The sequence below is a fragment of the Myripristis murdjan genome, chromosome 23, assembly GCF_902150065.1.
Source record: "Myripristis murdjan chromosome 23, fMyrMur1.1, whole genome shotgun sequence".
NCBI classification, from domain to species: Eukaryota; Metazoa; Chordata; class Actinopteri; order Holocentriformes; family Holocentridae; genus Myripristis; species Myripristis murdjan.
In genome coordinates, this window is record NC_044002.1 from 17,393,437 (window position 1) to 17,410,377 (window position 16,941).

General features: G+C 41.3%; 1 protein-coding gene across 3 annotated transcripts in view; it reads right to left on the reverse strand.

The window, feature by feature from the left end:
* Positions 1-16,941, reverse strand: part of tbc1d22a (TBC1 domain family, member 22a) — a 151,057-nt gene that overhangs the window by 91,774 nt on the left and 42,342 nt on the right. The window contains exons 8-10 of one of the 3 annotated variants that reach the window (XM_030045854.1): positions 15,156-15,218; positions 13,512-13,577; positions 7,349-7,463 (exon numbers count right to left, since the gene is read on the reverse strand). In XM_030045854.1, the coding sequence (XP_029901714.1) occupies positions 7,349-7,463; positions 13,512-13,577; positions 15,156-15,218 (244 nt within the window). The remainder of the gene's footprint in view (positions 1-7,348; positions 7,464-13,511; positions 13,578-15,155; positions 15,219-16,941) is intronic. The other 2 variants (XM_030045855.1, XM_030045856.1) reach the window with 2 other exon arrangements.

Consider the following 16,941-nt stretch of genomic DNA (forward strand, 5'->3'; position numbering starts at 1 on the left):
AGAAACAGCTCAATTTGTCTTCTTCAACACGAATTAGCAAGTTACGCTTTGCTGTTCAAATTCAAATGGACAACTCAAAAGACCAATGAGAGGACAGTGGGTGGATCATTAAAGCTCCCCCTTTTGTTCTACAATTATCAGGGACCTTCTTCCAGGCTTTTTACTCTGAACAGATCAGAGAGCCTGAGAATGAGGTTACATTCACGTGCTAATAGTTTAGAACTCAATGACAATTAAAGATGAAAAGGGTACTCCAAATTGTCAGGCTCATCTTTTGTCCCTGCATGCTTAATTTCACAATAAGTGGAGGAAATGAGGAAATAACACACAGCCTCAAAGTAGGACTTCACACTAAGTTAGCATTATGTTTTGATCATCCTCTATACAGAACTTCTAATGAAACAACCTGGCTCCACACAAGTTACCGATGCCTCTCTGCAAGATACTGTAAATTTCCAATAGTATTCAAATGTATTTGGGTGTCTGATGTAGCTGCAGGAAGTGCTGAATACAGATGTTCATTTTGTGTATGGTGCAACCAATACTGGTTGTACATATTCTGTCTTGTATTTAACTCTGTATTTTGTTGAGAATGTCTTATCTCTCTATGTTATCTCTCTATGAGGTATGCTTACTTTGCTTTGTTTCCGTAATGAACACCAACTCACCAAGGAAAATTCCTGGTACTTGACAATGTACCTGTCAAGGATTATTATTCTGATTCCATAATGAGGCAAAATGCTGTTCCTCATGCATAGGAGCTTTCTCTAGAGATCCGTCTTGATTTAGCGAATAGTCCAACACTTGAAATCATAAAATCTGCATCTTTACATAAAAAAAAGCTTTACTCCAAAAAGAGATTAACCATTCAAATAAAGGAATAAAATACTCTTACAAAATTGACAGCACAGAGTTAAGACAAACTGTTACTTTTTACAAAATAGTATTTAACAAGTCCTATTTTGTCAAAATGACTACACTTTAAAAGAGGTCATCTTCTACATTCTGAGACAGTGAATAAGAAACTTCTTTGAAAGAGCATATACAGTGGGTATTTGGAAATGGATACATCAAATGACAGAAGTGCAATTTTTAAGCATGCTTAGCCTGTAATGATTCAGTCTTTCTAATCCACTAGAAGCAACTTGACATTCGAAAAGAGACTATTAATTAGAAATCATGAGAATGTTTCAGACCTCTGTCTTCAAAGGTGGTCTTGTAACAAAGACAAATGGTTGGGAGGGAAAATGATATGCCTTCCACACAGAGCGGCACACAATACCCCGAATATAGCTCTAATCGCAGAGCTCTTTATGAAATCCTAGCAACAGAAGCTGTTGCTAGCCACTCAAAGCCTAGTATGACACGTACAGCTTCAATGCAGAGCCTGGTGGTTAGGCTATGCTAGGCAATTCATCTCCTAGCTGACAGGAATAAGGGCTGCCTGGCTGGGCAGCCTCCTGACAGCATGGAAGCACTTTCTGAGCTTTCTTTTTCCTTTGCTTAAAGTCTTGTTTTCCTGTACTCTTATTTGTCCCCCTCTGTCATTCTCCATGCCCTCGCTCTTTCTTACTCTTAAGCTTGTCGAGAAATATTCTGGTTACTGCTGTTCTCTTCACTTGTTTGTTTTTTTCTTTCTCTTCATCTTTCGCCATTTTATTTCTTTTTCCGTCCCTTCAGATGCTTGTCTTCTTTCTCTCATGTCCTTACCTCTCTTGGATGCTTTGCCTTTTTTCTTCCAAACACACTTCTTTCCCTCTTTTTCTGACTCCTTCCCTTATTCTCGCCTCTCCTCAGTGGGGATCCATACATGGACACAGCCATGCAGATTACATTATGGATCTGCTGCTCGATCGATGGCCGCCGCACATTAAAAGAGGCCTGGCTCTGCTCCTTGGCCCGTCACGGCCCATCTCTACCTTAATTAGACGACTTTTATTGTTGGCTAATGGGACAGGCGCTATACTATGGAAGATACAAAGAGGAATAAAGCAGAGTATGCCTCACTGTTGAAGAGCAGGAACGATGGACACTCCAAATCAATGATTCCTTCTACAACAGGCAGATAGCTAAACTATCCCGGGAGACACACGGCAAATTTAGTGGGATTTTTCTATCATGACGTCATTAAGGACCACCAATCGACTACCAACCAGCACTGTTTAAATTGAATTAATGGTCAGGTGCTAGTGAAAAGTAGTAGGAACGGCTAATGACAAAGAGATAAAGGGGGGGAGCTGTGGAGGTGGAGGAGGTTGAGCAATCACTCCGTCGTCCATCATCAAAGGAGACTAGAGTGCTTAGCAACAGCCAAACAACCATTACAGTGGTGGACTGGGGTTGGGATGTGCCGGAGGTGGAGAGCAAACAAAGAGAAGCTAGAGACTGTAACCCAGCGACAGAAATAAGTATTGAGCCAAAACAGACAAGTGATATGAGACAGTGAAACCACACACAAAAGCACAATCAAGCAAACACGTCAATGAGCAGTGTGTGGGCAGCAGGGCTCTGTTTAGGGACACTGTCCTTCCACCAGCCTGTGTTAAATCTTCCAATAGCAAGAACCCTCCTTACTGATGTGTCCTTGAGCAAGACTCTGAATCCTTACCAGCTGCCTGTGCTCTGACTTCCCTGTGGAGAGGGGCGAGCAAAAAGACAAATTTTGCTTGAGGGATCAAGAGAGAATCTCAAAATGAGAGAGGGACTAAGGACAGCAAAGGAATAGCGGCAGAGAGAGATAAATACAGAAAAAGCTGGAGACAACACGCAACATGGAACAGAGAAGCAGGCAGACAGACGGGCACAGCTTTGAACATAGCAGACAAGCCCTGTTCAGAAGGTGGATGAAACAGTCGCAAGCAGGTCAAAGTCTTAACCATGCTCTCAAAAAGCAAGCTGCCTCACATCCTCACACACTGGCTGTCACTCAAACCCGCAAGGTTTTACACCGCTCAAACGTGAGCACACACACATACGTGATCTAGGGCTTACAACATTACAAAAACTAGTCTGATAGAAGTTTTTTTTAATAAAGTTAAAAATTACAAAAAAAAAAAGAAGACGAACTACGCAAGCAAAGAGGACGATGAAGAATGTCATGATGAATAAAAGGGAGTTGCAGTCATTTCGATTGCTAAAGGCACTTGGACTTTGGCTGCATTATACCTCAATTTTTTTTTGCTACATACTTGTCTGAGACTCATTAATTGTGCACCTTGTTTTATTTGACTGCTACTGGGACAACATCGTTGCCTAGAGGGCAGAGCAACTGTCCAATAACCGATGGGATACCTTCAACACCCTGTCCTGTAGGACTGCCCATGAACAATTAACAATATGAACATGAATACGAACCCTGCTAATTCTACATAGACGCATGAAAACACCAACCACATACACACACAAAGCTCCCTTTCATTTAACAAGCATCTTTTACAGCTGTGAGCATCTGAGTCTAGCAGCAGTACCAGTGCCACGCTGTTCCAACACCCACTGACCCACCATGCCATCGACATCTAAAGAGTTGGAGGAGTGCTGTGCAAACCAAACATATTCTGACTGCATGCCCCACATAAAATATATGGGAGACTATTCTTATGACCTCAATGGACACACAAAAGGGATTTGGTCAGCACTTCAGAATTATCAAAATATTCATTCCTAAAAAAAGAAAATTCACACTGGCTTCACACAAGCATCTCTCTTGTGCGTAGGACGATACAATTCTCTGCCTTATAGAGTCTGACTGCTATCGACCTGCAGATAAGCCCAAAAATACAGCACTCACCATTTTGTCACTTTAACCTATATTTGAGGTTAGCCTACATATATATATACAAATACAGTCATGGTTTCATGTCTGCTATGTTAAGGTTATCAGCTCCCTTTACATAAAACATGGTTCAAATCAATAAATAATGCATTTCAGCAATGAGTAGTTTGGATATACTGAGTAGTAATTTGCAGAGATCTAAAATTAGAGAATTCATCTTTATTTGAAATGCCACTTCATTGCATGGCTCTGATTCCAAGCCCATATGTTAGTTATTGAGTCAAGTCTTTGGCCCACAGAGGCTTCTGTACCTTGGTTTGACAACTCAGTGTTTGACCTAATTCAGAGAGGGAAAAATAAAAAAAAATAAGGTTTGATACTGTCTTTTAGATACTGGACTAGAGGAGTGGAAGATTTGTGTATGTAGGTGTCTGACCTACAAACACCTTTCACTGTGACCACGTAAGAACTGTGAGTATGTTGGGTGTGCGTGTATATACAATGTTTATCTGCAATGGTTTCTGAGAAAAAATGACTGTAAGACATGTTCATTTTCATCATCCAAGTGGACAGATATGTTCCCCCTTTCAACAGGGAGTGGCAAAGAGAAAGGAAAAAAGAGGGCAAAGAGAAAAGACGGCAAAGAAAGAAAAAGAAGCAGAAAAAAAAAACTCACGAGGCAAGAGAAGAGAAACAGCCACAGTGCAAAAGTGCAAGAAAGCATGAGCGAGTATATCTCACACTTGCTGCCCCTCCACAAAGGACCAGCATTAGGCTCAGCTCATGAAAGAGCCAAACCTCTTTCCTTTCTCTCTCTTTTCCTGTCAGACTGGAAAACAAGCACTCCTAATAACATGACAGCGCATCAAGCCATCGTGTAAGATGCCAGCCAAGTGTATTTGAAGGTTTGTTCGCTATGTATGTTATTCAAGGCTCATCAGCGCATGGAGATGCTGGGAAAGAAAGAATGGGGTAATGCTTTGAAGATCTGACAAGAGTCTGACTCACCCACAGAGACACAGAGGGGGAGAAAATGGAGAGAGAGATAAGGATAGCTAAAGTGGTAGAGAAGAGAGTGACAGAGAAAGTGACACAAGAGGAGATAGAGGAGATGAAATAGAAAGGTATAGAGGAAAGAAGAAAATGGAAAGAGTGGTAGGACAATCGAGGCTAAAAGAGGAAAATCCAAGTCAAGAGACAACCCTTCACACCTCACTGTGAAAATAACTACAGTCCCCTGAGTTAGAAAGCACACAAACACTATCACTAACCTGCTGTCACACTGCTTCTGTATCAATATATACACAGGTAGTGCAGACACAACTGCAGTGAGGACTCATTTCATTTGATTAAAAGAGCGGCCCCTGTGAGTCCATAGTGGTTTAAATTACACACAAGCACAAAATCAGCTACATCTACAGAATGAAGTTCAAAGGTCACCTTAATCATGATGCTAGACTGGTGGGCACATTGACCAAAAACGTAAGTGTAAAAAGCTTCAAAGAAGGTCCCCAATTATTGCAGAAAAAGGAAGGGAGTTAATAAGTCCCAAATGTAAGTGAGTATTGCTTCCGAGAGCTCCTTATTTAGCCAATATTTAGCAAGCTCCTTATTCGGCCATTTCTCTCACATTCACACTTTCCTTGGGGAAATACATTCTGCAAAAGGGTCGATAGCAAAAATGGAAACCCATGAATTCTCTTGATTTGGTAAAAAGTCCAAGGAGATGGAGGATTTTTGACAAGGCTACTGGAGATGAAACTCATTTGGATGTGATGACAAGCACAATGAAGATAGTTGCCCACTCAAAATGTTTGCAGCATTGTGCCTTATTATTTCTGTTCCCTGAAATAAAATAGACTTGCATAACAAGAGAAACCCACCATCCTTGAATTCTGATAGTGTTTCTGCTTCCTGGCACTTTCTGACGGCTGCTGATGACAAAGTTGCACCAACTTTGGGGAAACACTGAATTTCAGGTACTAATGTGAGAGTAACAAACCAGGGGGCTCTAAGGACATCAATCAATCAATCATAAACAAATAAATAAATAAGAAATAAAATAACATAACATAACATAACATAACATAACATAAAATAAAATAAAATAAAATAAAATAAAATAAATAAGGCATTGGAAATGACTGGGAGTGCTGTGCACCAAAAATAAACAAAAAACAATGCAGTCAGAGGAGTAAGAGTATTGCAACTTCTTGCATGCTTGCTGGCACTTAAGCCCCTTGCGGATCCTTATTGTCTCCCAGTGGCCTCAGACAGTCCAGAATATGCTAGGTACTGTACTGCTCCACAGGGCATTGTGGTTTTCACGCACTGGAAAAGCTCTATCGTGAATTATTGCAAGGCATCTTAAAGGGTAAAAACATAAACACACCCAGATAGGCACAGAATATCAGTGCCTACAATGGGAGTATAGAGAAGATCACAACACGGAGGAAGCATGAAGAAATGCACAGAGCCAAGTGTGTGTCTGTGGTTCACACGTTGTATATGTTCTTGTCACGACAGCATGGGGTCAAATCACACTGAACACTGTCACTTTTCCACATGTTCACTTCCGTAGCTATCTTTATTCTGTGCTGACACTAGAAATGAAAGACAGATACTATGAAAACTAAATGAACATGCACAAATAAAACATCTGTCTTGGGAAAAAAAAAGCAAAACATAAGTGCAAAAATTATTAATGGGATCAGAACAGAAGCAAATACAGAGTAATCTAATGTGTAAAGATATGTACTTACAATGCTGACTGTTGTGCAAACAGAACCTCATATGTTGACATTGATATATATGTTGTGTATGATATAAATGCTGACATTTTTTCAACTGCTCAGAGCTACTTTATGTGCTCTGTATTTGAAGTGTATTTATGTCAAAACAATGAAATGTGAGAATGAAGTAAGCACTCATTTGCATGAATGTCACAACATAATAACATAAATGACACAACATAAATGCACACAGCAGGGGAGCTGTGGAGAGAACGCTGTGCTGCACACACATAAACACAACCATAAATATGCATGCCATGCACATGTACACACACACACACATCATTTAGAAAGAGAAGAGTCCTCTGATACAAGAGACTCGCCTTTTTACAGAATGTGATATTGACCAGCTTACATATTATCAATTAAGGGAGGGGTAGAGATAGCTAGAGGAAAAGAGAGAGGGGGATGGAGCAGCACAGAGCTAGAGGAGGAGGACAATGGCCAGAAAATCAGCGCATAAGGACCACTGGCCTTGTGAATAGAGGGACTGTCCTGTAACTGGATGGGTCACAGGTTCAGTTCCTTGTGATGGCTAATGATGGACTTGCAAGCAAAGCAGTTGAATCCCCACCAGCTCACAGGCTGCCTCTCTGCACTATGGAGAGCAGTGGTCTTTTTGGAAGGGTAGGCAAAAAGAGGACTGATCTTTGCATCAAACGCAAGTCACATATCAAAAAAAAAAAAAAAAAAAAAAAAAGAAAAAAGAAAAAAGAAAAAGAAAAAATGGGGGAGCGCTGAAGTTAAAAAGAAAAGGAGAAAGAGAGGGAGGTATGCTACTCACCAATGTACTCAAAGACATATACGACAAAGAACGGTGTGACCAGGTCGTTGATGCCCTGCACGTAGCCGCTGGCTGGGTGGCGGATGGCCCAAATGAACAGGATCCGCTCAAAAATCTGACACAAACACAAGCACAGGGGCGCTGTTAAAACACAATATTTCACAGATAAAACTAAGTGACATCATCAGAACTATTGCATTACTAATGAGAAGCCATAATACCTAACCAAACTGTAGTAGTGTTCCCTGTAACAGCTGTATTTTAATTTTGAACTTGCTGCTCCACCACCAAGAACAACTGCTGAGAAAATCCTACATGTTATATGAAGGCTATATGCAGGGTGGAGGGACTTTTAAAATGGCTACCATTGTAACTCCAAGTTGTACTGTATGTGTGTATGATACCATGTAATCTACTCTACTTAGATAAATACAGGTGCACTATGAGTGATACCCTAATAATCAATCAAATTTCTTCATTCACTGACACTCCCCAGCTCTACAAAATAAGACTCATATAAGGTTAGAGTTAGAGTTTTGTTTAAACATGTATCAGGCAATATCAGGATTCAATCACGGAAGTGTAAATTTGATCAAGTGAGTGAGGAGTGGAAAGCAGCAGCAGAAATCAGAATGGTGAGTAAACATCTGCATGCATACCAAGCTGCAAACGGGAAAGCGCATTTTCCAACTGTGTAGGGATGAAGTGAAATGGGCAACACCTAGCTCGCCTGGCCAATTTTCTTGAAGCATTGAAGATGGCGAATACAGATTTTAGTGGCCACCTTTCACTTTAGCTTACAATTCTGACTTTTCCGGCCTTAATATTGGGTATCGGTTGTCGTGAGAATACAACAGCATCACCGTCCAAACATAATTTCCAGCTCTCGATACTGAAAATTACTAGGAGGGAATATTTATTCTCAGGCTATGATCTTGGAAAAAGATTTATTTAATTATTTTAACTGTACTGACTCTGCTAGGTTTTTTTTTTAAAAACAAAGCAAAGAAAGCACTGATGACCGCAGATCCCAGGAGCAGCCAATATTAGTGGTAGACCTTTCAACCTGCGAAAAATTGCCTTTGGACCTTTAGACATTCAAATGTTAGCTTTTAAGAAGCAGGCACAATGTGGTTGAAATACAAGAAATACTTCACTAAAAGCCAAAAGTCTAGATTCCACATATTTGCCTTACAGCACAGGCGAATCTTGTGAGATGATCACACTACTAATGTCTCGCCTCCCTCCCTGATAGGTAGTGGGGAATAAGACAGGCCCGCCCACAAAGTAGAGAGATTTGGAGGCCGATCCAGGAGGGGAGGTGACGTAACACAGCAGAAACATAAACAACCATGTCAGCTGTACAGTCCTGCAGTTGGTTGTTGGGCAGACGCCACAGCTTCCAAAAAAACAAAAAGAATCTGAAATTGCAATAAAGCAAATAACTGCACTGACGGCTTTTGTCGTAGGAGAGGTTTTCACTCCTCTTCCTGGCAGATTTGCTGTGCTACATACAAATCATAAATATTGCTCTAATGTGCTCAGCGACATAATGTCTTCTGATTTTGATGACAACAGTGCTTGCACATGCTGCACTATGCCTACACTCATGTTGCATGACTCATTCTGATTGGTTTGAGCATTCACCATGGTGCAAGGCAGCAATGCCCCCAAGTGAAATAGGCCTAGGGGAGAGGGAGCCCAGACATTTATTGCAATGCAAAAAAGCTACGAGACTCACCAGGCTTGAGAGATTAATATTGTATAATATTCAATTTACCTCTCTAATTTAATTTGTTTTATGCTCACAAATTTGTTTTCATGCACAGGTTTTAAATTATGTGTTTTTACATTTATCAACTACATTTGTTGTTAAAACTGTTGATAATCGATGCCTGTCACTTGTATAGCCATGCAAATATTTACTCTAGTATTACTGCATATAAGGTAATCTAATTCTGTTTAGGAGAAGCACTTTCCACTAAGGCTGAAAATATGATTGTCTCCGTCAACAACTACACAAGTGGACACAACACGGTGGACATTCATATGGACATGGGTGACCAGTACCTAAATTCAAGCTTAAGTATTTCTTTGTGCCTCTTTCTCGACTCTCAACACCACACACTTCAATGGTTTCTTATCTGCTTTGTACACATGGCACAACACTGCCACATGCAACAATTTTCACAATGCAAACTTTGTTCCCTCCTTTTGTCTTAAGTCTCTCCCCCAAATCTTTCTCCCTTTCAGCCAGTTCATCTGACTCTCGCCTCCTCCCTCCCTATTTCTTCTTGATCTTTTTTGCAAGGCAAACACTTCCATCTTCGTTATGGGCTGCTGTTTAATGCTGTCAACTCCATTGAATTAAAGGAGGCTTGATGTTCAGTTGATGTTCTAGTGTGGGAATGGATTCCCTTCAAAAATAAGCACACACACACACCTCTGCACCACACGCATCACGCAGTTTCTTACATTTTGGGGGGATGTCATGTTTCTGTCACTTTCTAAATAACCTCATATCTCATGTTTTATGGGGAGAACATGGCAGTGTTGATAGCGTCTACCTCTGAGAACTGAGTGCAGGGGCCTGGAGTCTGACTTTTAAAGGCATTCCATCACTGTTAACACTGTAGGACGGGACTGGTAAGACATGACTCTCTCTGGCTTTCTCTTACACTTCCTCCACACCCCTCCATTTTCACCTGCCTCCATACTCCACACCTCTCCTTTCATCATCAAAGTCACATCCATCAAACAGGGAGTGGTGCTGATGCTGGTGGGGGGAGTGGGTAATGGGACTTTCTTTTCATACAACCTTAAAAGCAGACACACATGATTCATGCGAGCACCTGGGTGCAGACCTGCTTCTCGTAAACATGCATGCACACCTACGCACATGCACCCTGCCGGAGTCTCCTCTAGTGTGGGCAAAGAATACCGTCCTGTCTCTGTTTGCGTGTGAGAAAAAAAAAAAAAGAGAGAGACACAAAGAAACTTCACTCGCCTTAAACGCTAAGCAAAAACCAAGCATTGGGTTACCCAGAGTTCACTTAGTGCTCAAAAGGTAGCCAAATGGATTACTGTAGAACATGTTAATCTCATGCTTAATTTTGTATTCTTTGCATAATTAAGCGCATCTCTAAGACAAGAAAGCCGTCCTCTTGTGTCATGACCTTACGGCTCCAACCCATTAGCCCCAGTCCATCAGGACTCTGATAATGGCATCAAACTGTCTCAAGAGGTTAAAAGAAAATGGACTTAAATTGAAGCACAGTCTGTGAGATCTAACTCACAGTTACATCTACAGGGTGGTCTGGTGCTTAGGCAGACCATTCCATAATCAAAAGATGGGTTCAATCCCCCAAACAGTCGATGAGTACAGCACATCAACAGCCCCATGTGCTGTCAAAGCGTCCTTGGGCAAGATGGAACATGCTACCTGCTCACTTATCCCAAGTCACTTCCTACAATTCATTCTGGGATTACAGTGATCTTCGGTGTATTAAAAGTTGCAATAAAACAGCATTTGAGAGCCTGTTGCTTCCTTATTTTGACCCTGTTGTAGCAGGATACTGTAGCGGGACATCACAGTGACATTTTTCACACCTACTGGGTCAGCATGTCATTGCTGAAAATATACTGTTTTCCAGGGTGTAGAAGTAATGGAATTTGAAATAAAAACTAAATAAATAAAAACTCAAAATGTAGTAAATTATGTGGTATTCATTTTTGCAGAAGTGAATATTCTGGCAAGCAATATAAGCTGACAAGATGAAAAAGTCTGTGTTCATTTCACTGTGCCTTTAATCTATGAAGAACTACTGCACGGACACAGTATTACTGGGTAGGTATTTGATGAAATTATCCCCAACACATACTTACAATGGTGTAACAATACAGTGTTAATTAAGCCTTTTGAATGGGTTAACACATCAATTAATACACTGGAAGGCCATTATCAAATGTTATCACATCAGCTAAATGCTTCAAAAAGGAAAAATAAAAGAAGTCAAGTCAAGTAAGGTAGAGGGTTTCAGCATGTAATCGTGATTTAGAGGTGAATCCTTTATTTTCCAGGATGAGAACTTATTATTTCCATTTACCCACAAACTGTAGAATGTAGACAGTATTGTTCTCCGTGACACAGAGATCTCAAACATTGAGGTACCACTTAGGAAATCACTAAAGAACTGCTTCAATACTTCTCTGCCCCCAAAATAGAACAAACTGTTGATTGTCTTTCATCTCCACTAAATCTCTTCCAGCCCCACAAGAGGGAGAGACAGAAAAACAACTGAACGAAGTGAAGCAGAGGTGATTTTCAGGCAGAGCGGTGGCAGGCATCACCATATAAAAAAGGGCCTTTGGAGTCGGGCGCATACCAAAATATACAAGAAGAGCGTCGCCTGAATATTTCAATGCACACTGGTGGCTTTCATTCTGCACGTCTGAGAGGAGAGCGCCGGTGAACGGGGCGGGTGCAGGGGAGAGGGTCAGAAGGGGCGGGAGGAAGAGGGATAAAAGCAGGTAAGGAGGGGAGTAGACAGAGTAGTCATACATACATAAGATAGTGGGTAGGAGAGAGGGAGAGGCACTGATGTAGAGGGAGGTGAGCATAACAGAGCTCCTCTCCGCCCAGACTCTTCCCATCACTCGTCTGATCTCTTATTCATCCCCTCCACCCTCCCCACGCTTACATCCAGCAGCCCAGAGCAGTTTCCTGTACCAGACAGGGGCAATGGGAGGTGGCGTTGCCTAGGGCACTGTGAGTGTACATATATAAGCGCATGAGTTAATGCGCTCGCAGTTGTGAGCTTATGCACTTGCACTGGCAAATGGCATACATCTGAGAGAGCTGATGTCATCACGCTGCTCGCTGTGCCCAAATAAGCATGTTTGCATGGATGGATTTTTGGCTGTTTTTTGTTTTGTTTTGTTTTGTTTATTTGCTTTTGTTTTTGCATGGGTGTCTGTATGAACAGAGGTCTGTGCTTGTGCATTCTCTGTGTGTACATTTAAGTGTGGGCTCGCTCATTCCTAAGTGTGGATGTCTATGCCTGAATGTGTGTGTGTGTGTGTGTGTGTGCGCTCATCCCCAAGTGTGGATGTCTGTGCCTGAAAGTGTGTGTGTATGTGTGCATGTGTGTGTGTTCATCAGAGCAGTCCACAGCCGCGGCCAGCTCATTAGCCAGAACCTCATTATGGGCCATTTCTATTGCTTCTCAGGCCAGAAGTGCTATGTATGACAGGATCTCCCACAAGCACCTCGGTAATAAGATCAACTGAACCCCACAGATTTAGAAGTTAATTTTAGTGCCAAGGTGTTTTGGGAAACTGTACCCATTAGGAAAAATGCAGCAGGAGAGTCACTTAAACCTGCTGTGCTAACTTATACTTACACCTCAGCAAAAATATTTCTGATTTGAACTGATTTAAAATTGACATTTAGGCATTTTACAAACCCCATTATCCACTGCAACTTCAAATGGGTGAGCACATAAAGATTCAGGTTCCTGTGTCTTGCTGTACGTTTGATTTCCTAATGTGTCCTAACTACTATTGATAGTTATTACCTTGTCAAATGTAACACTTCAGAAGTTTTTCAGATAATTAGCCCTATCTGTCATACACCACGGTGGCTAACCGTAACATGGAATGTTTTGTTGAATCGCACGTATTCCACTCTAAGACAGGTAGAACAAATAAGCAAGTCTGTAGGAGGGTATTATCCAGTATTATCCATGCACGGTCTCATGCATGAGTGTAGATGTTATTTAAGCCTTTTATGTGCACACAGTGTGTTTGTATTTGTGAATATGAATTGTTGCGCTGGTGTGTGTTTGCATGGATGAATGCATGCATGCCAGACCATGCAGTGTGCAGCAGCTAGGCTTTTCCCTGCATATCAAACAATTGGGCAGACTTGTTTTATTCCCCCCTTCCTAGTGAGGTGTAGAAACCTAAAAATAAATCTAATATTGAACCGTCTTTGTTTGGCATTTGAAACCTAGAATGGCTTTTAACAGCCTCACTTGCTTCATTTCTTTGCCCCCACACACAAAACCAATAACACTGGTGATGTTACCAAATCAAATCTGCCCAAAAAGCTGAGGGAAAACCTTGCTAGGTAAGGTAGTGTGTGTGCAGCAGGGGGTCTCACCTCTTGGACAGAAGCTTGTTGAAAGAGAGGAATAAGAGGATTAGTTCTCGGTATGTCAATGTGAATCTGCAGAGAGAGAGAGAGAGAAAAAAGACAAACACAGAAGCAACGGGCAGGTTAGCACAGATCTGGGCATCACAGACAGAGTGACAGTGAGAAGAAGACAGAGAGAAATAGTTAGTGGATTGGTGTCCTCGATTGAAGGCAGACGGGGGGGTTCGGTGGTCTGAAATGGGTAGCGGTGGTGGTTTTCAGTGATATGTGCATTTGCGTGTCCATATGTGTTGGCCTGTCTGTGTGATTGTGTGTTTGTATGTGTGTAAATGCGAGTCTGCCTGGGCATGTGTATTTATATAGAAGTCTGTATGTGAATTTGCATATGTGCATATAGTTGCCTGTGTCAGTGTATAAGGATATTTATGTACATGAGTCTGCCTGTGCATATATATGAGTCTGCTTAGGTATGCAAAATGCAAATTTCCCAGACATTTCCATGACAAAAATGTTGAATTTTCATCACGTATGTAAATATAACAGAGCATTTTTTTCCTTGACCAGGAAATCTTATAAAGTTTGAATTTCCGTTTTATTTTGAAGGGGAAGTGAAAACAATGTGAACACTATGGTTGTCACGGTGCCAAAAATTCAGCAGACAAAACCAATACCAGTGAATTTCCACGACTCTCGATACTCATTTCGGTACCACAGTTAAAAAAAAAAAAAAAAAAAAAAAAGGGGGGGGGGGGGGGGGATTCTATCTAATATTTAAGCCATCAAGTATTTAAAACAAACAGTAAGTCTACTATGCTCAAATAACTTTTTAGATTGCACAGAATTTCAATTGTATCCAGCAGAGACCTGAGAAAATTAAGGAAATAATGAGTAGTCTTATACATAATTAGAAAAGAAACAACTATTTAATGGGAAACTTCGATGGCACCGTTTGCATATTTTGTTTTGCAAATTTATTATCATCCCCTGAGCATCCGCCTCGAACACAAAATACTTCCACACACACAAACTCTTGCTGTGTTTCTTTTGGACAAGCTGAGGCGGAACTGTCGCTCCATCTTTCATCCATCTTTGTTTGTCTGTTCTTCGAAACACTCTTGAACAAGTGTAAATCATCTGCATACTGCCACTGTCAGTTCCGGAACAATATGTTACAGCCCGCTGAAGGCTAAATCTTAATAGATTCTAAATAAACACGTCCAGTACCTATATTTGGTGAGTAACTACTTACTTTTTGAATACAGTTTTTCCCAAAGATATATTCAATTTCTTGACTTTCCTTGTCTGACTTTCCAAAACGTGGGAAACTGGTATGTGTGGATGAGTGTTTGTTTTGCTGTCCGCCTGAATGGAAAGTCTGCTTGTGTGTGTATGTGGTATACCAGTGTATCAGTGAGTGACCACCTTAAAACCACCACCATTTCAGAGTGTCAACCCCACAGATCGACAACATAACAGGCAGACAGATTGGTCAGAAGGATGCCAGACGGATGCAGGACAGAGGCTGGAGCCAAGCCGACTGAAATAGACCGGACCGCAACGGACCGGACCAGAGCGCCTGTGTGTGTGTGTCGCTGATGGGGTTGGGGATTGGCTTGTATCCTCAGCCCAGCTTGTTCCAGTCCGCCTTACCTCTGTCACCTTGGGCTGTAGCACCAAGCTCTCAGGACTCATCCTAGGAATGTCTATGTGGATCTGACAGCAACATGGGAGAGAAAGGTGTTAGACACACACACACACACACACACACACACACACACAAAGTGGTTCCTACTGTAGAAGTCCCCTTCATGCAATTTCTGCCATTAATATGGATTTACCTGCACCTTGAGTCCAAGCGCAACTTGTTCAAAACTTCATGAGAAATCTTGAACAGTAATTGTGCATCAAGAGGGTAGATCTAATTCAACTGCTTTCTATGTGACCACACACTATGAAACAGATATCCACTCCGAAAATCCACTTTGAGCATCTTGCAAATGGAAAAGTCATATCCACCGCTTACTCTAATGTACAACCGCCATGTGATATGCACACCAAATATGCAGCTCCTGGTGTACAACATCATAAAATTATAGCCCGCAATGCATACTGGGTTTATGAGGTTTGATTATCAAGGGTGCAAATACTGGCCATCATTTTTACAAAGGGGGCAGCACAGTGGCGCTATTGCCTCACAGCAAAAAGGTCCTGGGTTCAATTCCCAGCCAGCTGGCCAGGGTCCTTTCCGTACAGAGTTTGCATGTTCTCCCTGAGTCTTTGGGGGTTTCTGCCAGGAGCTCCGGTTTCCTGCCACAGTCCAAAGACATGCAAGACAGGTGAATTGGAGATACTAAATTGCCCCTAGGTGTGAATGTGCTTGCTTGTCGTCTCTGCAGAGTTTGGAAACAGTTTGGAAAATGAATATTTACGAATGAAATTTGAGTGCTGGACTTGAAGGTGGATTGTTTTTTCCCATTTCTGACATGATTAAAGAGGATTGAACTTTTGAGCGTCCATTTTGCACATACATCTGTTTTGTATTTACTTGAGCATGAAGGCCTTGCATGAGAGATATACGGCATGTGTGAAATTTCCTCAGGTCATATTTGGATTCAAGGTACAAGTAAACACAAACTAATTGTCTTAATACAAACTAATTAAAACTAACTAACTAAACAAGAAAAAGCAAATGCCCACAAAATCCTCAGAGCTGCTCTGTGCCCTATTTTACAATATTTGAAATTACAAAAATTACTGATTAGATTCAAGTGACAAAAATGTGGAGTAAGGACATAATTTATTAACAATTTTTTATATAGCAATTATAATTATTGCAGCTTTAATATTGAACTTTGACCTCTATGTAAAGGTTTGGGGGTTTCTACATTGGCATAAGTGCACACAGTGGGAATTCTACAATAGCTATACTTGTCTGCACAATATCCTTCTCAAATCCTTCTTTCACATACCCACACACATATATATACACACAGTGTTTGGACAGGTAACAACATACATAAACAGTTATATTAAAGATCCAGATGGAGACACACAAAGAGTGACAGAACTTATGAACACAGATGGAGAAAGAGCCGCTCAGACAGACCATCCCACACAAATACAGACAGACAGGTAGCGAGACAGACTGGTACATGCACACAAACACACCTACGTAAACCAACACACATTTTATACAAAACATACACAAAACCCAGAGCATTTGCAGTATCTTTTTGGCATCTTTTTTGTGAGTTTGACAAAATGGTAGAGCACCAAAACGACATACACACCATCACATACACGTACACAAACACAAACACAGAGGAAACCAGGGCCCACTCCATCAAAACAAACAGTGTGTACAGCTGTCAGCCTATAGAATTTGGCAGAAAAGAGCCTTGAAGACACGATCCAAACAAAACATCAAAACAAAGTG